At 37.9% G+C, this 25,708-nt stretch overlaps 1 protein-coding gene across 3 annotated transcripts; it reads left to right on the plus strand.

The window, feature by feature from the left end:
- On the plus strand, nucleotides 1–24,160 carry LOC147338636 (enhancer of mRNA-decapping protein 3-like). Of its 3 annotated transcripts, XM_086314814.1 has the most exons (8): nucleotides 1–104; nucleotides 801–980; nucleotides 2,009–2,193; nucleotides 12,380–12,429; nucleotides 12,568–12,730; nucleotides 20,154–20,307; nucleotides 21,095–21,312; nucleotides 22,348–24,160. In XM_086314814.1, exons 2-8 carry the CDS (start codon nucleotides 817–819, stop codon nucleotides 22,680–22,682), a joined length of 1,269 nt encoding a protein of 422 aa, XP_086170940.1. In that variant the 5' UTR covers nucleotides 1–104; nucleotides 801–816; the 3' UTR covers nucleotides 22,683–24,160. The 3 variants fall into 3 exon arrangements, with proteins under 3 accessions (XP_086170940.1, XP_086170768.1, XP_086170854.1); XM_086314642.1 differs by having other exon boundaries at nucleotides 12,380–12,730; XM_086314728.1 differs by lacking the exon at nucleotides 1–104 and adding an exon at nucleotides 168–410 and having other exon boundaries at nucleotides 12,380–12,730.
- Nucleotides 24,161–25,708: the final 1,548 nt, after the last annotated feature.

Here is a 25,708-nt window from a genome sequence, read left to right on the forward strand (position 1 = left end):
CATAAAGGAAGTGACGTAGTATCCCGGAACACAGCGCTCACAAAAAAAAAACAACAGCCTGGGCTCTGTCTTGCTTTGACATTTCACCACAGCTTTTCGCTAAGGTAAATCTACCCACTGTAGATTCAGTAGATTTAGGCTCTTAGCTCAACGGCGACAGAAACCAAATTCAAAATTGCTGCAATCTGCTTTTATTAAAACAAAGAAAGAAAAAAGAGGGGACAGAAGACAAGCTAATGTTAGCTACCGAGCTAGCTATCATAGCTTCCTTGGTATACGGCGAAATGTTGAGATTTGCGTAATTTTGTTTAAATATTGTCCTCACAAGAATGTCAGCAACAGCTTTGGTCATTTTTAAATAAATAACTAAGTATTACAACATGACAAACGAAGGCTTTCCTGCTAAAACGGTAGGTTGCTAATATTTACACCTACTTGTGAAACGTCTGATTTGTAATACGCCCACCACAACCACACAGGTGCTGGTTAGTTAAGCTAATTAAAATCTAGTTTTATCTTGTGATTTTTAGCTTCCACGGCCGCTTTTACTAACGCAAAGTTTATACTCAGCGTTCAGGACTCTTAGTGTAAAGTCTTTTTCTTATAAGGTCTCTGGTCAAAAAAACAAGTTGTACGCCAGATGGCTAATTGCTGGTCATGCCTACAATGGCCCAAGTTAGCCAACTTTTAATAAATTAGTCTGCAAACCGTATGTACTCGTTACACTGAATTAGCCTGTTAAACATTTATCTAACACTTATCTCACTAAAGCCCTTTTTCCGTTTTTGTTTTTAAAACAGGATCATTGTAAAGAGAATGGCCACAGACTGGGTGGGTAGTGTTGTGTCCATAGACTGTGGAGCAACGTTGGGAGTTTATCAGGGTGAGGTTTCATCTGTTGATCGAGTCAGCCAAACAATCTCCCTGAAACATCCTTATCACAATGGAGTCAAGTGTCCTGTTCCTGAGGTCACATTCAGGTAATGCATAGAATACACCAGGGAGCTCAGAACTTTGACCAGGTTTTGTAATTCTCCTTGGTGTGTGTGTGTGTGTGTGTGTGTGTGTGTGTGTGTTTTTAAAGACCCTTCAGCTTCCCCTTTAGTGCATGAGTACAACTTTGAAAATAGTGTGTGTTTGTATAAAATCCTCAGTGCGTGCTACTGACATGTCACATTTTTATTTTGCTGAAATAAAAAGCATCTGGAAATTAATACAAAACTAAACAAGTGTACTACCTTGCTTAATAATTCAACAGATCCCCATGTTATGTTGAACTTTGATCATGTTTTAGCAATTAAAAGTAAAGAATGATTATTGAACTCTTTGCAGTGAACTGAAGTTTGAGTTGACTGAAAATTTTTCAAATTCAAGGAATCCATGCTCACCACAGAAAACATCAGCACAAGCTACTGCTTGCCAGTAAACCCAGAGGTGAAGGCCTGTTTTGACTTCTGGTTAGACGAATCAGAAATGCGTTCTTTTTTTCCACCGTAACAGTGGACATAAATTGTTTGACAGCATCAGTTTCAACAAGCAGTATTGTGATAATGAGTTTTATAGTGGCTTCTAAAGTCAAAAAGATGTAATAATAGGCCCAGTATGAGAGAAAATCAAGTCTTTGTTTATCCAAATGTCATGACGTCAATAATGGTATATACTTATTTTTTTCCATAACTGTACCAGTATTACTTAGTTTTTATTAAGTTTGGCATCACCATGTATTCATTGAAAATTTTAAACATAGTCATCCCAAACTCCATATTTTTCTATGAATGACAAACGAATTGACTGTAAGTGCTTGTTGAATGAATAGCTTTAAAATTAGGCAAAATATATTAATTTAAAATTTTAGAACCAGTCAAGAACTCCGTTAATATCACTTTTTCTGGTTTTGGATTGAAAATTATTTCCCAGCAATGTAACGAATGGATATTTCATTATTAACGTAGTACCATTTGGATTCCAAGTAATGTTAGTTTTGTTTTTGTTTTTTTGTCCCTTTTAGTGCTATGGATATCAAGGACTTGAAGTTTCTGGATATCCAGAACAAAGTCAACAAGACCAGCGCTGGGAAAGACACTGCAACAGAACCCAGCTACATATCAACAGGACGCCATGGCCAGACTAACAAAACAAATCACTCTCTTGCAATAAGCAACAGCTCCGGTTTGAGCAGCAACCCCCGTAAAGGTAGGTCATGACCTGAAAGAATTGACATTTCATCATCTAGCTGTTTATTTAATTGGTAGTTAATATAGGAATAAAGCACTTTAACACTAAAGGTCAGTACCTTATAGTCACTTGTGTAATTCACCTCTGTTCATGTTAACAAAAATAAGCTAGTGTTTTGTTTTGTTTTTCCTTCCATACCCTTCTTGGGTAAGACTCAAGCAGGTGCACACAAACTTAGACTTTGGCAAAAATGCAGCACTTTAATAATTTGTTCTATGTTCTACTTATCTAATTATATTCCTATTATTTGATGCAAAGTCTAATGTTTGGAAAGTAATAACAAAATTCAAATGTATGGTGAAAATTACTAAATTCATTTTTTTCATTTTTAAGTATTGTTTTTTTTGGACTTGTAGGGAAGAAAAAAATCTGTTTTGTACCAATGAAAAGGCCAAATTTATGTTTTTAAACATGTCAGAAACCTTTTTGCTATGACATGAGACAAATGCTGTACTTGTAAGCATCCGTTCATATAACATCTTGACCACTGATATGACAGATAACCGAGTGACCTTTAGACTCAACAAAGGATGTGCTAATCAAACTACAGCAACTGAACACAGCTTGGAAAGCATGTGGTTAGGCATTATCATACGAGAATGGTGGCATATTATTTTACAGTTGTTCCAGAACAATGAGACAGTTTGACATCTTTATAAAATGGGGAAATCCCTGTGTTTTTAAGACTTCAGCTTATTGCTTACTGTGAAGCTTTGTTTCCTAGTTGTCAAATCACAGAGGGCTATTGTTGCAGAGTGCAGCAATAATGTTGAGAGTGATGAAATACGTAACAGGAATTTACCACAGCAATGGCCATAGAGTTCTCTTCTGTTAAGTAGAAAATGAAATTGATATTGTTCACTGACAATATAGGATTGGGCAATATGTGAAATTGTTGACAATCAGCAATTTCACATATTTCCCAATCACACTTTTAATTGCCTGAAAGTTGCCTCACTGAAGATGGGCAAAAGTGCAGTATCACTCAACATCAGAGTTTGTGTTTGTACAATCGAAATGTTCTTCACCAAATAACAAAAAGGAAGTGCAAATCATTTTTGGTTACATAAAATCTAAACTATAAAATGATTAATAGCCTGATACAATGGCTTTTAGTTTTTAAATTCTTACTGTTTTTAACTTGTATTGTGTTTTTACTTGTACTGCTATTTATCTCTTTTATTTATTCATCTTTTTAGTTTCAAAAAATCACTTTTTGAAACTAAAAAGTATTCCAGTATCAATTTGTCTTTGATACTGGAAGGGAGCTCAAAGAGTTTGGTTATCACGACTAGTTTTGTATGCCACCCTGACCTAACACTAGTTTGATATACACACTTTGCTTTCACCAAACAATCAATCACAGATTTCCAGTGATTTGGAAATGTTTATCTGATAGAAACAAGAAACTAGCATAAAATTGCTGGATGTAATGTAAAGCTGGGCATACACTGTGCGATTTTTTTTTTTTTAAATTTTTATTTTTTTATTTATTTATCTATTTTTGCGCACATTTTAAGACTATTTTTCACTCGTGCGACCCTTTTGGGGATCGGCCCGATTTTCGCCTTAGCATACAAGAGATAACAAGAAGCAATTAGCACCTCACAGCCAGCTCCCAGTCAGCAATCGTGTGGTCACAAGAAAATCAAACCTGTTTGAAATCCTGGTCGCCCCTCGGATCGGGCCATATAGTGTGAGAACATATATCGTGAGCTACGAACTTCTAACCCCTGCAATTCAGTCGTACAGTTTGAGTAGGAGCTCAAACGCGACTGAAAAAAATCACCCAGTGTATGATCAGCTCAATGTAAAGGAGGACGCGTCAGAATTTTGAACTGAGTAATATAAGGATAAGTGGAAGTGAATGTCAGCATGGTGATTAGCACTGTTGAAGGTCCTGAGTTCAATTCCACCATCAGGCTGGGGTCTTTCTGTGTGGAATTTGCATGTTCTCCCGGTGTTTGCGTAGGTTCTCTCTGGATACTCCAGCTTCCTCCCACAGTCCAAAGACATGCAGTTGGTGGGGATAGGTTAATTGGATACTCTAAAATTGCAAATAGATGTGAATATGAGTGCGAATGGTTGTCTGTGTCTATATGTTAGTTCTGCGACAGACTGGTGACCTCTCACCCTAAGACAGCTGGGATCGCGACCCTGTAAAAGGATAAGTGGAAGTGAATGGATGATAATTGAATTTTTTTAAAAAGCATACAGCTATTATGAGATGCAATTGCAAGGTGCCTTGACTGATTTGAAAAAAGACTTGAAATTAGTTGGTTTGTTTGAAGTAGTGCAGCGTTACACCACTCCCAGCCAAACTGTCACGCTTGGAATGCACACTCTATACACATCAAAGACAATCTCCTGGATTTCACATTGTCAAAATGGTGATGCGTGAACTTGAGCTTTGTTTCGGGTAAGCTCGAGAGTTGGACAGGTAGGGAGTGACTGTTGTGCTGATATATCTCGATATTTTTTAGCTGGATGGCGATATAAGATATATATCTCGATATTTTTTTAAAACCATAAAGTAAGAACAAAAAGAGAGTTCTTAGTCAAAGCTGTGTCCCAGATGTCACACAGGCACTTTTATTAACATACAGCACAGATGTACATGAAAAAAACTACTCAAAAATAAATTGAGCACTTATTAAATAATAATGCTCCATAAATAAAAGAAAACTATGTTGTTTTTGTCCATAACAAAAAGCTCACAATTGTGCAGTCAAAATGTAAACTAACAGACGCTGAGCATAATAACAAAGATTTCACAGCTGCTCTGTTCCCAACTTCTACTGCGTGACCGACAGCCTGGAGTTTGAAATTCGCTTCAGGTGCCATTTATGGTCCTTATACACACACAATGCGGTAATATTACGTTGAACCACAGTGCGTCTCAATCCGCGAGGCTCCTCGGTAGCCGTAATGCTCCGACAATCCATCAAGCGGTGCAGCTCCGTAGCTTACCAAAGTTGTACTAAAACATTTTTTGACAGATTGCTGAGCGCTGTGTTCCAAATAAAATCGGTTCGCGGTCATCAAGCACAACCAGAATTCATACATAAGGCGCGCTGTCAACTTTTGAGAAAATGAAAGGATTTTAGGCTGTGCAGCCCCTGTGGGCTGCATGGCGTTAGCTCGTTAGCGTGGTTAGCTCGTTAGCACGTTGACGCCGTCCAGCCCCACGCACGGAGCGATGCGCAGTAACTCGTTAACGGAGATTTGCCGTGTTCATCTTGTTGCTGCCTGCAGGTGAAGCTATGGGGGAGGAGGGGGAGTTGTGTTCAGTGAAGGAGAGGCAAGCGGAGTAACGTTGCGTAGAGACAAAAGTGGACGAAAGAGAGGCAAACTTGTGGCTCCACAACTATAATTATAACGTATATATCGATATAAAGGATATTGTCACATCTTATATCTCGTATAAAAATATATCGATATTTTTAAAAAACTCGTTATATCGCCCAGCCCTATGCTGTGGGTTGATATGTGCCCTTAGACTGCATGCAAAAGATTAACATAACCACTGTGATATTACTCACCCATCCACTTAATTTAATGGCTATTCTTGATATTTTTTGTTTTTGAGCAAGAAGGAACCATATTAGTTTCCAGCTAACACTGGCAAGCCCTATCAACTCTACAGGTGCAATATACAGATGCTGATACCTGCTTATTAGTCTTAAGTAACAAACTAATAAAATACTATCATTTCAGTCACCATAACTAAAGCAACATCTTACAAGTCCCTATACCTCACGGCATCCATTAAAACAGAATTTGTTAAATTTAACAGTTAGAAGTTAAAAGGAAGTTAGCTTTGCTAGTTTCTACCTAAACATGATATAACATGTTCTGACTGAAAGATTGCTGAAAAAATTAAAATGTGCAGCTCTGCTATCACTTCCAACATAAACGAAGACAGAAAACTAAACAGCAGTTACCTTTTGTATGGTGACTGAAGTTGGACCAGCTGGTATATAATGATGTGCTACGTGATCGCTAGCGACACAGCTATGTAAGCATAACATAAACAGTGAAGCTGGAGGATGAACGCTAACTTTTTTCCACTCGATAAAAGTTAACATGAGGGTTCCCGATATTACGTATCGGTCTGATACTGACCTAAATTAATGGATCGGATATCGGAGAGAAATAAAAAATGTAATCCGATCCATTAAATATCAAAAAAGCACCTCACAAAACTTGAGACATGGCGTAACTTGCTCATAACCGTAGCACGTCGGAGCAGTATGGTGATAGAGCGGCTGTGGCGTGCAAGACCTGTCAGTGGTCTGGTTGAGTATTTGTAGCCTCGCTACCAAACCGGCATTTCATCTCCGAGAAAGTTATCCCAGAGAGAAGTAAAGCAAGTGTGTAAGTTCATCTCTGAATGTTAGTAAAGCATCCCTGCGTTTACCTTAACAACCGATATATGGAGCGACTGCCTCTTCTCTCTCCCTCCCTCTCCTGCTGCTACTTCAATATGAAACTGATCAATAATCAGCTGATCAGCTTTTCTGTCGCGAGTCCGTCTCTCTTGTTTATCGCCCACTTTGCGCCAGAAAGAGGAAACCAGCGGCTGAACAACAGCAGCATGTTTAAGCTTGATAATCTGTTGTTAGAATTTATTTAATATTACTTTCTACACCAGGATCTTTTTCTACTTAGCTGACAGGTGGTAACTGTGCAGGGGCGGATCTAGCAAAGTTTAGCCAGGGGGGCGATAGGGCATTAACAGAAAAAGGGGGCACAAAGACATACTTTTCTTTCTTATTCTCATTTAAAATGTCTAGCTTTTAATAAATAATTATCTGAATTTTACACCCAAAGTTTTAATCTGATGTAAAATGTCGATTAAGCATCACGAGCATGAGGTGGTTGCTTAAAATACCAGAATAGGGAGGATGGAGTGGGTTTAAGTTTGTTAGATTGATCAGTATTGCTGAACTATGAAATATTTTGGGTGCAGTGTATGTTTTGCATACAGGTATAACAGAATAGCTTTAGTGTTTGTTTGTTTTTTTGTTGTTGTTTTTTAAACTTGAGTATGAACTTATACAAAATGCAGCAAGATATTAAAAAAACAGTTTTATTGATTAAAAAACACACTATATCGGATTCATATCGGTATCAGCCAATATCCAAATTTAAGATATCGTTATCGGACATAAAAAAAGTCGTATCGTGCCATCTCTAGTTTGACTTATCTGACTGTTTTGTTTCGCTTAATGCGCCTTATAATCCAGTGCGCCCTATGGTCCGAAAAATACGGTAAGTGACGCTCCAATGAGATCCCCACTATCAGAATAGTGAATGCACTAGCCTTGTCCTTGACAGGATTAAATAAGCTTTTATTATGATTTCAGGCTACCAAGGGCATCTCTTGTCAAAAGAAGCTGGTGATAAAGTAGACTAACCCTAGTAGACTAACCCTATTAAAGATGGATTCTACCATCTTTATGTTGCATATTGTTAAATTGTTTGTTTATCTTGCACAGTAGATTTTGCTATAGAGGAATATACAGGTATCTCATTTGGTATGATGGTCAGTTTGTGATCAATGCATCTCTTTCGCAGATGTTAGTTTCAGAACTAACTGATTAATTTGTTGCTGTTATTGTAACTTTAATGATAAAGTTCTGTTTTGTATTTTAGAGGTTTTTTTTGTTTTTTTTGTTTTTTGTTTTTAAACTCATATCGACATTTTAAATATAAAACCAAGATCTTGGGGTATTATTATTGTCAGTCGTAACCTTTTTTTTACATGCAAACTCTGATGCATGTTGACACTGAAGCACATATTTAGATTTTCCTGTCCCAAGTTGTGCACATTGCTGTAAAAATCAGAATGTGTTACTCAACCTTCCTGATTAGATAAAAGTTAAAACAGTATTTCCTCTAGTCAGCAGCAAATAAGGAGGAAATCTGCTTGGACAGCTCTGTGGCCTCTGCTGGAGTCATTTAAAGTCTGTTCAGTTTTACACTCAGGATCACCAAACAATGGAAGAGTCAGGGGTCAAAAAAAATTGCCAGTGTTCTCCAGTGTGATTAAACACTACGTCCTGAACATCGAAATAGAAACGTGAACAATAGAAAACTGGTCTTTTCCATGTTTCATTAAATGAATAAGTCATAGATTCAAGTCATAAGTCATAAATTGCTAATCCATTGTCAGTTCCTGTGTGCGTGTTGCTGCCTTCTCTTCAGAAACCTGAGCCTGGGACCAAACAGTGCCTCGCTAAAACTCCCCACTATGATTCCCATAGCGTGCTAAACACTTGTACCAAAGTTCCTCTTTACAATACGTGTGTGACTAAAATCAATAAACATTACCCCTCCCTCTTGGTGTCTGCTCCTAAAGAGAAGGTTATGCAAAGCCAGGCTTTTGTGCTTAGTGCCCTGCTCTCTCTCTCACTCTTTCTCCCCCCCCAATCTCATTTCCCTGACTTGCTTCTGGCCAGCACAGGAAACCGACACCCCCTCCCCGACAGGAAGCCATGTTGTCCCAGTGTGCTTGGAACGCCAAAGCGATATCAATTGTGGAAGCAATGTTTACCTTTGAGTTTTTATTTTAATCTCTTGCTTTCAGGCTGGAGGCCAGGGAGCTAATGCCCAAATTGCACAGGGCCAACGTGCTGAGTGGCTTGGGCTGGGCTGGTCCTTTCACACGCAATGCCATGCTCCCAAAAAGCCCCCAGTCACAAAGACGGGAAGGCAGGGTGGGCTGTTGCACACATAAGATCACAGATTCTAGGAATTTTTTTTATTTATTTTTTATTTTTAATATCTGTTAATGATCTCTCTTGGAGAGCACAAAGGGAATATAGAGGAGGATACATAGGGGTATAGAAGAACAGTTGATTTCATTAACCCCAAACAGATCTCATTCAACTTGTCTTTTGGAGGAGCTGCTTATATGGAGTGAAATCATAGTTAAAAAATAAATAATAAATAAATAAATCCAAAAGCCAAATACGAAATGTTTTTACTGCCTCTTTGCTGCCCACTGTGTGAGACTCAAATGCCTACGTGCTCCTTAATGCATATTAAAATCTGCAACCATTTATTTTTAGTTGCAAATCTAATCAAACACTTGTACTGCCCTGCGTACCACCATTGTTGCCTTCCTATTGTGTTTTCCATGCCATCACGAACATCCTTGTTCTTTAAGTAACCTCACACACTTCCTTTAATCGGAAAATGCTGCCGTTATAATAGACTTCGAGAGTCTATTGTAAGTATGTAAGTAGGTCATTTTATTTGACTTTGCCTTTTGATTATCAGTGTGCATGTGCTTCACCACAATCATCAGCAGCTCTTCCATTTTTGATTGATTTTGATTTTGCTCCTCACCAACAAGTTTTCATGGCACTTCTAAGCTTTGCATTTTCAAATGTATTTACTGGTGTCTGTTTAATGTGGTTGTTTTGTTTTTAATTTTTTTGTTTTATTTATTTATTTTAGTCACATTTACGTCGTAGGGATTGTTTGGGGGTTTTTTTGTTTGTTTTTCTTCTAATCACTGATGATAACTGATGAAACCAGATATTGAGTAGTGCAAGGACCAATTTAATGAAAACCACAAAGATCTCTAAAAATAATAAAATGTATTGTTTTATGAAACGCTTTCACAGTTTGAACACTGTGTTCTTACCTAAACTCACATTTCAGTTAAGAACATTCCAGGCCTCTGTAGTTGTATCTGTTGTGGGAAGTTTGGTAAATGGTAAATGGCCTGTATTTATATAGCGCTTTTCTAGTCCCTAAGGACCCCAAAGCGCTTTACATATCCAGTCATCCACCCATTCACGCACACATTCACACACTGGTGATGGCAAGCTACATTGTAGCCACAGCCACCCTGGGGCGCACTGACAGAGGCCACCCTGGGGCGCACTGTCTAAACTCAAATCAGTAAGGTTCACTGTCTGTCTACTTGTTATTCATTAGCCTGTTTAACTTGGAGCTTTGCCAAGTTCATTCAGATTTTTGATTCATAGCATGACAAAACACTTCCTTGTAAATAATGACATTGTTGGCTTGCTCTAATAAGACGCTAGCTTTTATTTATTTATATATATATATATATATATATATATATATATATATATGAGTTTCTTTAAAAAAAAAAAATATTGTGATGTAAAAAGTAATTGCATGTTTGGGCACCAATTCACTGCTGAATAGAGCTACAGCGGTGTCAAATTAGTTTTGCTGGCAAATTTGTGTCAAGCAAAGTGTACGATGACAATATGCTTTCCAGCATATAGCGTGAGAGAAGCCAGAGTACCTTAGCTGTCACACTGACAGTAGCGTGTGAGTGTGTCTCCTTGTTAGCGTGAGAGAGCTCTAGATAGTTGGGGTTGAAGGCCAGGTTTTTCCAGTTTGCTTTTTTTTTTTTTTTTTTTTTTTTTTCCCCTTGGTTCATTTTGTTTTGTTTTTTGTTTTGTTTTCTTTTTTTTTCTTTTTTGGTGCTTACATGTACATAAACTTTATCAAGCACCGCTCATTCAGCCATTGGACCTTTTAAGTGTTAGCAGTGTTTTGTTCTCATTGAGCTATCGTAACTATCCGTGAGACGATAAGAGTCTGCAGTAACAGCTATCCAAGATAAAAGGGCTGCAACCTCCCAGTCCGAATTTGAAACTGCTGAGTGCAGGAACTTGTGTATGGATTACACGGTTTATAACACAATGGCTTTCAATATAGTATGACAGCTCCTAGCTTCATTTAGAGATGATTAGGATATAAGTGGGGTCTGACAGATTAAATATATATATTTAAAATAATCTGTGTTTCAAGGAAAAAAAAGGCGTGTGCCAGCTTAGAGCAGAGCCTTTGGCTCCCCGCTCCGAACCTGCAGCTGATGGGGTTTAATCCTGGGGATTCAGACGGGAAGTTCTATATGATTAATTTGTTCTTTAGATTCTAAATGACACCATAGTAGAGATTAATTACACTATAATTCCCAGATTTTTATTGTAATATTTTGTTCAATTTGAGGTACACTAGGTGTTTTGTTTTGTTTTTTTTGTTTGTTTGTTTTTTTTATAAATTAAGAATACTTTTAAATCTATTTTTATGCATATATCTATTTGGGGTTTTTTTGGTGGGGGGGGGGTTTCAACAAAGCTAAGAAATGGTGACCAACTTTTTTTTTTCCTCTTTTTTTTTTTTTTTTTTTTAATAAAAAACCAAAACAAAACACATTGCTGTGTCATTTTATGTGTGTAAAAGACTGGCATCATTTGACACATGCTCAGGCTTAGCTTACAAAAATGAACCTAAATGAACACACTCCTTTTGTCAGCTTGTCTTGAAAATTCACAACTGGATCTAACATGTGACACATGCCAGGACCACATTACTGCCAAATATAGTAGAGACGGTCAACATTTTCATTTCAGTTCAGTTTTTTATTGTTACCAGTTGAAAACATAAGTAATCTCAGAGCACTTTGCAAGTGCCCCAGGTTCACATCAATGTGAACCCCTGCTCTACTCCAACTAAAAGTCTAGAATAAGTTTTCTTTTTACAAACTCGGTAACAGACTGTATTATATTTTTTGGCTCTTTACAATAAGACAGAACGTAAGCAGTCGGCACACTTTGCTTTGTATCATCTGATCCTCCTGTTTTCGCCTTAACCATTATTCAGCTATGAACAGAGTAATGAGGGCGTGTGGCTGTAGTGGAATATTACTATGCCAGCAGGCCTAGCATCAGCAAACTATGAACATCTTAATGGCTAGTATATAAATGTATGGAAAAAGACAAGCATTGCTACTTTATTTAATTTATTTAAATGTAGTGGCGTAACTCTATTGTTTTTCCTCCTTGAGTAAGAGTAAAGGATCTGCTCAAAATGCTAACATGATATACTATTAACTTCATACAGACCACCTCTGATGATTGAGTGTAATCTTTCTTTTTTTCAAATGTTTGCATGCTTGGGTATTTAAATCCATAACAAGTTTTGAATCGTTTGCAATGGCACATATACTCTTTTCCTCAGGGATCATGAGGTCCCATTTGTGCACCTACCCCTGATAATGTTCTGATTAAATCTTTGCCAGCATTGTCCAACACCAAATCCTGTTTTATGTGAGCAATCCTCAGTTTGTGTTTTCCATTGTCTCCAGGTTCATCAAACAGCAGAGGGACGACACAGTCCACACCCAGGAGAAGCAATGTGAGGAATGGAGGGGCTGGAGGGCAGAGATCAAAGAATGATGAATGCTTTGGTGATGGGACTGATGAGAATCTGGACACTGACTTTGATTTTGAGGGAAACCTGGCTCTGTTCGACAAGGCTGCTGTTTTTTCCCAGATTGATGGGGCCAGTAGCAACAGCAACAAGTTACAACATCACAATACACAGGCTGAGCAGAAGACCCAGTCCTATCGCCATGATGAGAATATTCTGGAGGTGAAACCGGTCACATACAGACAGATAACTGTGCCCCAGCATGGGGGCAAGGAATACTGTACGGGTAAGAAGAAGATGCACACACAAATTTTTTGTGGCAAGGACACATTTGTGTATGACCATTTGTGGTCCAGTGTTTCAAAATATTTAACTTCATTTTAATTAAAAGTAGACAAAGTTGCAGAGAAGCCAAAGCTGCAAGTGGAGCCAACGGTGAGTCAGTTGTACTCTGCCCTGCAAGACAGCCTAGTTCAGATCATTTGGCCAGACCCTTCAGGACATTCAAACAGTAGTCAAACTCTGAGTGATCCATGCTAGACTACGCTGTGAATATTTAAAAAAGAAAAAAACAAAAAAGATCCTTTCTTTACACAATTATGTAACTGTGGACTACACCTGAAAACTGTAGAAATCTGTTTCTTTTTAGCTGGATACCCAGCTATAATAACTAGCAATATTCCACGCAAAATTCAGGTCACTTTTAAAGAGTTGTGATTTTGTTCTCTAATTGGTCATAAAAGGACTTTGAGGTAACATCTGAAAAATATCAGCTTCACTCGGATGTCATGTTGAATGAGTAACAGGCAAATTTTATTGTTTTATTGTTTATTTTATCTCTTTCTGTGATCACACCTCACAGAAATAAATAGTGGATAAGAATGAAGTATGTAAATGCAAGGCCTTTTCTGACTGGTTTTCTATATTTGATAAAAGAACAAAATTAATCTTGCTACCACACAGTTTGACTCACCTTCATTAATACTTTGTGCATCGTGGGAAGTATTCTTATTTAAGTTTATGTAAGATGGTGAACATTAAATATACAGGACATTTTTAAGTGTGTCTTTAGTTTCGTTTGTTTTGGACAGAGTAGTTTTTTCTCCCACTGTTTCAACCTTGGCTAGGTGTACACTCTGGTTATATAACAGCACTGTTTTGACAAGCACAGTTGGCGAAAGGGTTATGGCTTTTGTCAAATGGTGACATAGTCTCTATTACAATTGATATTAAATGAGCTTTTAATAGTGTCTCTTTTATTCAACACAGATACAGGCCATTTCCCCTTTTTTTTTTTTTTTTTTTTTTTTTTAAACTGTTTGCCATTTGATGCAACTTCTGCAACCTCTTGTGGCATAAGCCTATAGAAATGATGGCCCTCTCCTTTCTCAAACTGGCTCAATCTAGGAATATTATGTAATTGGTTAACACGGACACAAGATAGGTAATGGCTAACAGGCCCTGAAGTCAAAGATGTGATTGTTGTCAGGTGAGCAGTAATGGCTGTAGCACAAAGAGTGGCCTGTTTTTAAACTTTACTGATGTGGTCTGATACGGAATTAACTGAAGAATAAATTAGTCCTGCCACAGGCAGACCCTAAAATGAGGTGCTTTTTTTAAAACATTTTTCTTGGTCAAAGTATGCTTCTTAGTTGTCTCTGTGGTCAAATGTAATTTGCATATTTTGCTGACCGTTGGATAATGTCAGGTGTTGAACCCTGCATTGTCACATAATGTTGACACCAAATGATTCAAATTTAAATTGTTTCCTCAGGATGCATGGTTCTATGTAAATTTCTGAAGATGAGCAAGACTAGATATTAGTACAAGGGTGACGGGTGTGTGTGACATTGGTGTTTTTATCCCAGATCGACAGTTTTATGTGGTGACTCAGGAGAGCTCAGTATAAGCAGCTGCCAACCATTCTGCAGATAGCTTCCAAGCAGAGCCTCCTTTCTTACCGTGCAGACAGATTTGCTTCCCAGGGCTGTCATCATAATCCCTGTCCTCTGCACACTGTAATTAGTATGCCGCCGTACAGCCTTACATAAACAGCACCTCTGAAGCAGGAAAAAACCGCAGTGCTCTTGACCTGGAAACTTTGCCAGTAAACAGATAAAACCACAGTGCAAGAACACAGAAAGTAAAACAAAGTGCCCAGCTGTTGGTTAGGTTGACATAACAAGCAGACATGGGGATTTAAGATTCTGTTTCTATAAGTCATTGTTGTGAAGGTTGCAGCCTCTGTAGTTGTGCTGTTCTCTTCCCTACTGTAGTGAAACTTCAGGTCAGGCAACCCAAATTAGAAAACATTTTGCAATGATTTAAATATGAGCTTCTTTTACTTTAACTATTCGTGCTGCATCACTTTGTTGGCATAGATGGAAGCATATTTTGAATCGTTACAACCCATTTTTAACAACTCTGACCTGGTTGTTTAGAGCAATGTATAGCATGAGCTTGAGCTCATAGGAGTTACTTGCACATATATTAACCTTGTTATTATGTGCACTAATAGTGCCTAGAAAAGGTAAAAACAATAAGGAAGACTGAGACTCAAAAACCTCTGTGGCGCTCCAATATTAAGCTGTTTGAACCACTAAATTACTAAAAGGTAATATTTCAAATTTTAATGTTAGTTTTATTTTCTTCTTGCTACCTCTGCAACTCTTAAAGTGGAACAGAAGTGAATGAAATGGGCTGCTTTCCCTCCCTACCCCAGTGCAAGCCTTAGTCACACATGGCTCGTATCCAACCAGCGCGTATTGCTTTCAGTCTTGCCAGTTTCCTTGTCACGCTTGAAGGATAACTTCCAGCTCAGTTTATTTTAGCGCTGCTGTATACTCACAGCTACCCAGTTTAGCTAGTCTGTTTTTAATACTGCACTGAGAGTGTGTGTGAATTGTATGCATATGTGAGAGCGAGAGAAAGGTGGGGCGTTTTGGTTGCAGAAACTTAAGCAGCAGAGTTACGAAGCGCACCTGATGGGTTGGTTTAAAAGCAATTAGTGCATACTAATGCAACACCCACTTCCTCTGAGCTTGGCACTTAAGGCAGCACTTGCATGACAAGAACCAGTTGACTTTCCTGTGCTTATCGCTCACAGGAGGATTGGCATGCTCTAGATTTTTGTTGCCCACTGAAACATATTAGCAGTCTTTGTGTGGTATCAATAAAGAATAGTGGGAGGGGAACAGGGCCGACCTAAAGATAAGCAAGAATTTCGGTCAGGCACGGCATGAGACTCTGTGTTTATATGCAATTATCTTGTGTATGAGGGTGTGTGTGTGTGTGTGTGTGTGTGTGTGTGTGTGTGTGTGTGTGTGTGTGTGTGTGTGTGTAGAATGTGTGTGTCATTGAGTGTTGCATGTCTGGGTGCAAAGTCGTGGGTGTATATGAGTGTGATGTGGGGTCTGTGTTTGTGTGTGTGTGTGCACGTGCTTGCATCTCTTTGTGTCAGTGTAAGTTCTGTGCACACCAGTGAGGCCACCAACTTCTCAGCTGCCAGGCTGGAGATGTGTAAGAGGCCATTAAGGACTTAACTGCCTCCCAGTAGCTTTATTTATCAAAGGGACCCTGAGCCGCACAGTTCCCCCAGCTTGACTCTTATTACCCTTATAATGTGCCACAGGCAATGGATAGCTAGGGATTAGCACACCCTCTATGAAGCTTTCCACACAATTTAGTTTGTACAGTGATTTTTAAAAAAAGAAAAACAAACTGCAGATATACATTACAGTAATTCAAGGAAATACACAAGAACAATTGTGTTTGGTTACATAGTATGAAGGATGCAATTTAAAAAGGGATTTAAGAATTTTTCTTGAAATAGGACTTCTTATGAAAAGTTGACTTGTGAACCAAAAGCTACTTTTGTAGTAATTAATTAAATGTGTATTAAGAGTTTGTAACAATGATTTACTTTTTTCTTAACGGTGCTCTTAAAATGATTGTTTTTGGCTCCTATAGTTAGCTAATTAAAAACAGAATTTTTTAAGAAGTCCAAAGTAAGAGTCATTAGGTTAGACAGAACAGTCCAGTAGCTGAAGCCTCCAAAACGATTTGGAGAGTGCTTCACACAGTTCTTAAAGGTTCCTGAAGTCAAAAGGTGGCAAATCTTACCTAAAAGTGTATAGTGCATGCATAATGTTTTTGGGTTAAATACTTTGTCTGATGGTTCATCTGGTCATGGGTAACGGTGTGTTTTTAAGAAGATGAATGGACTCACTTTTTGGCCCAATCACCACCATCATCCATCTTACTTTAGCCCTCCCCAGTTTCTCACCACAAGATGTTGGGATACAGGTGCAGGTGTTCATATTTGTGTGATGTTTGCCCCCCTTTTTTGTCACGCGAACCCGCTGCATGTTTTGACTGAGAAGCAGCCAGTGTGGGGGGTCCAGTGCAGTGCAGTCCTGTCCCGCAGCTAAGAGCTGGGAATTGGTCAGAAACCATGTGATGGTGCGTGTGAGTTCAGGGCCTGTGGGGAATAGGCGTTATCACTCTGACTGCCTCATGTTTGCCATCTTTTCTAAAGGCTGCCAATCTTTCCTTTGTTTGCTCAGACAGCAGTGACAAACAAGAAGGGAAATGGAGAATCTTGTGATGGGAGCAAGATCAGGTCAGATAGAGGAAGAACAACTTTTCCCCAATAGTTTACTCACAGTTAGCTGCAGCCCTAGCCCTAATCCAGTATGTTATTGATTATTCAACCGATTAATCAAGCAATTAGGTAAGACATTCTTTTGTCTTTATGTATTTATTTATTTTATTTAGAAAGAGGGGCAATACATATTAATGAACAGTTTAACAAATGTAAATATGCCAGATTATAGCCTTGGGCTAATTTCCATCTCCAGACCCTCTGGCAGGTTGGTGTTAAACACAAGCTAGTAAAAACATAGAGATACTATTTACAGATCATGTGACAAGGACAAAAAACTGTGATCACTTTATACTAGAACAAACAATGACAAGAAGAGTCATTAGTCTCTTATTAATTAAGAGTCTTACTAATGAGCAATAATAAATATTAAAAACAAAAAACACAGGACTTTCAAAATAAAAGTCTCATTAATTTCTATTTTAAAAATTCATGTTTTAATAGTTTAACTGCATAGATTTCTCAAAAATGCATGGCATATTAAAATGAAATCCAAAAATAAAAAAAATCTCACGTAAAGTAATGTCAGTTAAAAGCATGTATGTCTTTCTTGTGCTGCCCTGCAAGAAAGCTTCCTTGTGTATATTTTTAAATGTATAATACAGTTTTATTTATATATTATTTTTAAAATTGACTAAATCTGAAAAATGATTTTACCTAAACCTTCAAAATAAACATGTTTTACTATACCCCATGCTCACCTTTAGACTCACCTCTCCTTGTTGCAGGTATCACAACGATAGAACGTGGGATGGCTATCATCAGCCTTCAGCAATCTGCCTATTTTAAACATGGTGTCAGACGAAGTTCATAACAGTTCATTGTCATATTTTAACGTCTGCAGCTTTTGCTGTGTAAAGCAAACGACCGTGGACAGAAGCAGCTACAAGTTCACTTTTGATCATGTCAGAGCTTGTTAAGCACGTCATTTGATGAACCACACTTTTTCCTAGTAAAATTTTTATTGGTGATTACAGTAACAAGTGGAAACAAAACATGCTAGAAAAATGATTTGTTTCCACTAGAGATGGCACGATACCACTTTTTTTTATGTCCGATACGATATCATAAATTTGAATATCTGCCGATACTGACTCCGATGAATCCGATATAGTGTATTTTTTTAAATCAATAAAACATTTTTTTTTAATATCTTGCTGCATTTTGTATAAGTTCATACTCAAGTTTAAAAAAACAAAAAAAAACCAACAAAAAAAACACTAAAGCTATTCTGTTATACCTTCATGCAAAAAATACACTGCACCCAAAATATTTCATAGTTCAGCAATACTGATCAATCTAATAAACTTAAATCCTCCATCCTCCCTATTCTGGTATTTTAAAGAGTACTTAGTAGAACTATTAAGCTCCATATATCGGTTGTTAAGCTTAACGTGGGAATGCTTTACTAACATTCAGAGATGAACTTACACACTTGCTTGCTTTACTTCTCTCTGGGATAACTTTGAAATGAAATGAAATGCCGGTTTTGTAGCAAGGCTCCAAATGCTTTACCAGACCGCAGAGAAGTCTCACACGCCACAGCCGCTCTATCACATGACGCATACTGCTCCGACGTGCTTCGTTTATGAGCGGAGTTATGCCATGTTGCAAGTTTTGTGAGGTGCTTTTTTTGATATTTAATGGATCGGATTACATTTTTTTATTTCTCTCAGATATCCGATCCAGTAATTTAGGTCAGTATCGGACCGATCGGTCCATCCCTAGTTTCCACCTAAGTTCACCACCTCGGTAACTGCTCCCCCAATGCTCTTCTCTGTGTCTGTGTGTGTGGACTGACTCCACATTAAACTATGGCAGCATCATCTTCACTGCTGCTGTTGTGCTATCAGTCTTTTTGTTTAGAAGCTGAGGGCTGCATGAGCTTCATATTGCCGCACTTTTTATTCGCACACATGCTCCCAGATACGTTTCTATTGCAGGTTTATTTGTTGTCGCAAATGTTCATGAAATGCTTGAGTTTGCATGATGTCAAGCAAAAATTATTATTACTGTTATTTAGGGCTGTGCGATATGACCAAAAGCTCATATCCCCGATATAAGACATGTATCGTCCCGATAACGATATAAATCACAAAAATGTAACATTTTCTGTAAATTCTGTGAATCTCGGGCAGCTCGACTTGCGTGACGTGTTTCCAGCTGGGCGTCGTGTACCTGGAGTCGAGTGTTTTAACGATATACGAAATTATACATTTTTAGACATAAGTTTTAACGGCCGCCGTTTTCTTTGTGAGTATTTATTACACAGGGTGCTGCGGGGAAAAGCCTGTTCTAACGTTTGAGTCGAAGGCTTATTTTTTAGCACCTGGCGGCTCTTTTTGGCTTCTCATCCGTAAACACTCTGCATACTCTTTCACGTGATTCAGTTTATTTTGAAAAGTCTCAACAGGATCTTGAGCTTTATTGTGAAAGGTTTATGTGGAAAATAAACAAGCGGACACGCGATGGTTTTACCGTCGTTGTTGCTAAGGACAATGCATAACAACAGGTGCTTGTCCGTCCATAGTGTGGTTATATTAAATATAAGAGAAAGAGAGAACTTTAAGAAATGAATATAGCCACTACAGTGACCATCAAAACGATGAAAAAATATTGCCGTAAACAGTTTATTTTGCGACACCACGAAACAAACGATAGCGTAAAATGAAACGATAGATTTCTTTATATCGTCATCAGATATATATCGTTATATCAAACAGCCCTACTGTTATTTATTTATTTATTTATTTTTTTTTTTTGCGATCCAGTTATTTGAATTACTTTCTGATTCAATGCAACCCGACTACTGTCCGCCGGAAAACCTGGGAATGTGTTTATCTGTAGACTAATATGTCCTTATCACCAAAGTCCTATTATTAGATTTGACTTTGCTTCTACTTTTGTTTCTAAAGCCATTTTGATGGAGATTAATGGCTAAATGGCTTCAGTTTTATTAAATGTTTTGCTTCTAGAATGTAACTAAAACTGGTGCTGAAATGAAAACACATTAACACAGTCTCTATCTCACGTTTTCTTTTTGCAGACACAGGTCTGGTGGTTCCCACCGTGCCCTATGAGCTTCATAAACAACTCCTAGCAGCTGCAGAGCGCTGGGGTCTTTCTCTTGAGCGCAGGCTAGAAGCAGTCGGTGTTTGTTCCAGTCAGATGGCTCTCACATTGTTAGGTGGACCGAACAGGTAAGGAGTACCAGTCCTAGCTTCAGTAGCACCTTAGACTTCCCAGTCTCATGGCTAGCTACTGTTAGTGGTTTGTATTATAAGAAAAAGAATGTACAACAGTGTGTTAAACATCCTTGTCTGAAAAACAAGGCTTATTGTTTTAGGAAGACACTACATTCTACATTAAGATTAAATAACATCCTAAAAGACCAAAGCAAACCCTGTTCGGTATTATTTACATGTACTTTTAAGTGTGGCAGAGGCTTATTTAACATCAAAGAAACACAACACAGTAGCTCATAACAAAACTGGTTTATTGCCTCAGTCCTTTCATCTACTTTGCACTGCAATACTTGCATGAGTCAGATTTAAATTGGAAGTACAGTGCACTCAGATCAGGTTTAATTTTGTGTTGTAGTGCAAAATCACAACTATTTCAGTGAAAACCAGCAGGCACTCAATTCTTCTGTTCAGTTTAATATTAAACCTTGTAAATATAGAAGACTTTATTTAAGATTTATCAAGGTTGGGATATTTTAAAAATGTAATTATAAATAAAATACTTAGTATAGCTCACATGCTTTAGTCAAGTACCATTGTCATAATTCCCATAATCAAAATTAACAAACCTTTGGTGGGGTTCAGTTTTTCTTTTCTACAGAAATTTAATGAGTGTTTGACTTCCCACAAAATCCTTGAGATGGGGTTTAGACTTGCATTGCCAGTTTGATCGCAAAGTAATTCATGGGCTTGTCATTGCCTGTGATTTTTATGGAGAAATCTTTCTTTTTTCAAATATTCATAGGCTCACACCAAAAAATGTCCACCAGAGACCCACCGTAGTCCTTCTGTGTGGTCCCCATGTTCAGGGAGCCCAAGGCATCAGCTGTGGTAGGCACTTAGCCAACCATGAAGTGGAGGTGATCTTGTTCCTGCCTAATTTTGTCAAGATGCAAGAGTCGGTCACCAGTGAGGTCAACCTCTTCAGCAAGACAAGCGGAAAGCAGGTCTCCAGCGTCAAAGGTAAAACTCCACCAGTATTAGTATTAAAGTATTTTGTATTCACACTGTAGCCTACACAGGTCTCAACAATGTTGCTAGAAAAGTGGGGCACTGTGTTAACCTTGCCCAGTTGTAACTGACTATCATAGGCAAATGTTGCCCTCTAGTGGAGGTGCACCATTTAAGACACTCCTGACTCTTGTGCTTGGAGCTCATACTGATATCTTGGACGTAAACTTATAAATCAAAACACTGGTTTTATCTCTGCAAAGTTTTAGTTAGTCTAAATTAATACAAGATAATCCACTCTTGGTTTATAATTATTTACTGTTATTTTGATCAGTGTTATCTTGAAGACAGCTGGAAGTCTTGCAGGGAGGGAGGGAGAGACTTTTTATCCCCACCCCCCTTTTTGTGTGTGTGTTTTGTCTTTTTGTTTTTTCTTCCACACACATAAAGCATAAACACATTTCCTTAACAGTTGTTATGTATAGGTTATTTATGAGTCCTTACTAAGATAATGTGACACTGCAGTTTAAAAATATTCTTGTTTTGTTGTCATAACAAATCGTGGATTACTCATTTATGCTCTGCCCAACTCTGCTCGGATCAGCTGGTTGTTGTGTTTATAGCAATCCAAACATGTTGCCAACAGGCAAGCTGCAGAATGTCCTCTGGTGGATGAACTATTTGACTCATAATGTGGTAAAAGGGTGTGTCTCCTGTCTCTTAACTTTTTACATTTTCTTTTATCGGGTGTTTATAAGTACCAACATAATACATCAATGAATACTTAATATATAGGTTGAGCTCTGTAGTATACCCCTCTGGATTAAAAGCTAAATGGTGAGATGCACCAACATCTTTTTGAAAGGGGTGATAATTTCACTCCTTGCTACAGGAATTGAAAGTGCCACATGTGTTGGCACTTTCAATTCCTGTAGTGTCTCAATGTACTGTTTGTAATGGGATCACATGCACTAATATATTTTTTTTCTGTGTTATGATTTTGCAATACAACTAAAAAAACATTCTCCCTCTTTGGCTGTGTCCCAGACTTGCCCATGAGCCCAGTCGATCTCGTCATCAACTGCTTGGACTGCCATGAGAATCCACTGCTGAAAGAGCAGTCCTGGTACCAATCTGTTGCTGACTGGGCCAACAAGAACCGTGCTCCAGTCCTAAGTATTGATCCCCCAGTCAGTGAGCAGCCTCAGAGTGTGGACGCAAAGTGGACCCTCTCTTTAGGACTTCCACTGCCTTTAGCAGACAAAGACAGCAGAGTCTACCTCTGTGATATTGGCCTCCCTAAGATGGTTTACCAAGAAGTTGGAATCAACTACCACTCACCTTTTGGATGCAAATTCGTCATCCCTCTGCACTCAGTATAACAGAGTCTATACTTATTGGTGCTTGGAGTGAATGGGTCATTTGAGTGTGCAGACAAGCAACAACATGCCCCAAGCAAAACTGTGTTGCAATGTGTATGACACTTATTGATACTTTTGGAAGCATCATTGGAAAGAATAAACTGTGTGTTACGCTGTGTGTGACACCTTGTTTTGGAAGGGGAGAGGTTTCCTGTTCTTTGTGCGTTCTGATAAGGGCTCTGTGGTGATGTGAATATGTTTACAAAATGCTGACCACTGTGAGTATCTTTGACCTCTGACCTTGTGACCAGTCAAAGTAGCAAATACACAGTTCCTATTTCCTTCTTTAAATTACATGTGGAGTCAGATCATGACTCCCGGACCTGGAGTGGCGCTCAACCTAAAGCTGACTGCCAGTCAAAACTGCCATTCATCTTCCACAGTTTAGGTCTGTGCCCATTGTATTTCCATATGTTGTATTGTTTTTTGTTTTTTTACTGAAAAGGGTGCTCTTTGTCATATAAATTGTGTAGCATGTTCGATTGAAAATGTGATATTATACAGAATCTATATTTTTATTTTTATTTTTTTTGAACACATCTCAGGAATAACTTCTTAAAAAGGTGGAAAAACAGAAGTTTATATTTTCGTTGATATTGTGGTAGCACTCTTTCTACACTAGTTGGTGTCTTTAGTTCATAGTAGTTTTCTACCACTTTGATTTTCCAAGTATTACTGCTATTTATTGTGGCGTTGTTGTTGTTGTTATTACTATTTGCATAACTTTTTTCCTTTTTGGCACTTGCAGTTAAATTACCTCTCTAACTGACTTGCTCTTGGTCATCATGAAAAATTTCTATTAAAGCTAACATTTCAGCAAAATATTAACTGTACCTGAACAAAAAAGTCTGTATTTTATTTTCAAAACTGAAGCTGTGCACTTTTGAAATGGAGCAATAACAGTTTTTCAAAAGCTCATAAGACTGGTTTTATGAACGTTTTTTTGCATCAAACAAATATAGTTGAAATGTAAGGGTATAAATATGAAGGCTTTGCAGTTTTACACTTTATGTACTCAGTTAACTTGTTACATTTGTAAATAACTGTTCCTTGTTTTTTGTACTTCATCTTCGGTGTCCATACACATTTCTTTTTGTGCATTTGCTGATTTGTCATGTTTTGTTAGAACATGGCAATAGGTATTTTGCCAAAAACAATAAGAAGGAATCAGGGAATTTGTTTAGAGTGAGTGAATTGCAGAAAAATAAATATTCACAATATCAAAGTGACCACTCAGGATTACAAAGGTCACAGTGACTACAGCCTCTTGTGTATTCTCACCGTTCATTGTTTTCATTGTAGCGGAGACTAAAATGTGATCATGACTCATCAGTTCACGTTTTAAAATATGCCTTGGATTTTTGATTGTGGAGAAGTCTCATTTTGAGGTTCATTGGTGTAAAAGGGGGGAAAAGGAGAAGATTTGCAAAATAAAAATGTTGAATTCAATGCCTGTCTGCCTTTTAATTCTTACTACAAAACCCAGTGATGTTTGAACAAATGACTCTTTATTGTAGGACATTTTCTTTCGTAAATTATGCTTGTTGGACCACCAGCAAAGCATGGAAAGGTATGTTTTAAAATTCTAAACTGCGAACTCAAACTATCACCACCAGGGGGCAGCATTATTTGTTAATCTTTTCAGAAGTGTTCTGTTCTTTGAACTTAGGGTATTTCTAACCCTCATTTCCTAAAGGTTACTGCTGTAAGAATAATTACAGAATATGAATAGTTATGAATGATTTGCTAAGGTACTTTAAAAACTTACATCCACTCAGTGTATACAGTGTGACATTACACCATTAAGCTGAAACAAGTTCAACATCACTTGATGTGCTGGTGTTTTAGACATAGTAATTGCAGATGGTTCTTCACAAAGATTCTTGGTAACTTTATTACCATTGTAAAAGGTAATAATCCAAATGTTTAAAATTTGTTTTAAAAAGGTTAACCATTTTAAACAGTTTCTCAAAGTACAGTGCAGTCTCCACTAGGGATGGACCGATCTGATATTAGGTATCGGTCCGATACTGACCTAAATTACTGGATCGGATATCGGAGAGAAATAAAAAATGTAATCGATCCATTAAATATCAAAAAAGCACCTCACAAAACTTGCAACATGGCATAACTCGGCTCATAACCTTAGCACGTTGGAGCAGTATGCATCACGTGATAGAGCGGCTGTGGCATGCAACCTGTAGGTGGTCTGGTTGAGCATTTCATCTCCAAGAAAGTGATCCCAGAGAGAAGTAAAGCAAGTGTGTAAGTTCATCTCTGAATGTTTGTAAAGCATTCCAGCGTTTACCTTAACAACCGATATATGGAGCGACTACCTCTTCTCTCACCCTCCCTCTCCTGCTGCTACTTCAATGTGAAACTGATTAATGATCAGCTGATCGGCTTTTCTGTTGCGAGTCCGTCTTGCTTGTTTGTTTATCGCCCACTTTGCGCCAGAAAGAGGAAACCAGCGGCTGAACAACAGCAGCACGTTTAAGCTTGAGAAGCTGTTGTTAGAATTTATTTAATATTACTTTCTACACCAGGATCCCTTTCTATCTGATGGCTGCTAACTGTGCAGGGGCAGATCTAGCAAAGTTTAGCCAGGGGGGCCGATAGGGCATGAACAGGGAAAATGGGGGGGGCACAAAGACATACTTTTCTTTCTTATTCTCATTTAAAATATCTAGTTTTTAATAATTAATTATCTGAATCTTACACCCAAAGTTTTAATCTGATGTAAAATCCATTACTGTATATAGTAACTGTTAAGTCTAATATACCCTAGTAAGTACTTTTTCCTTTGGGAAGGTACAATCTGTGCAGTCTGCAGTTCTGTTGAAGAAAGATGTTGAATCTATTTAATTTTTGCTGGGAGTTTGCAACCCTATTAGTTAGGTTGCTTACTCTTTAAAATACCAGAATAGGGAGGATGGAGTAGGTTTAAGTTTATTAGATTGATTAGTATTGCTGAACTATGAAATATT

This window comes from Aulonocara sp. 'chitande type north' Nkhata Bay, linkage group LG1, assembly GCF_057382095.1.
Source record: "Aulonocara sp. 'chitande type north' Nkhata Bay isolate Kocher_YH1m ecotype deep benthic linkage group LG1, A_spYH_male_GT1.1, whole genome shotgun sequence".
NCBI classification, from domain to species: Eukaryota; Metazoa; Chordata; class Actinopteri; order Cichliformes; family Cichlidae; genus Aulonocara; species Aulonocara sp. 'chitande type north' Nkhata Bay.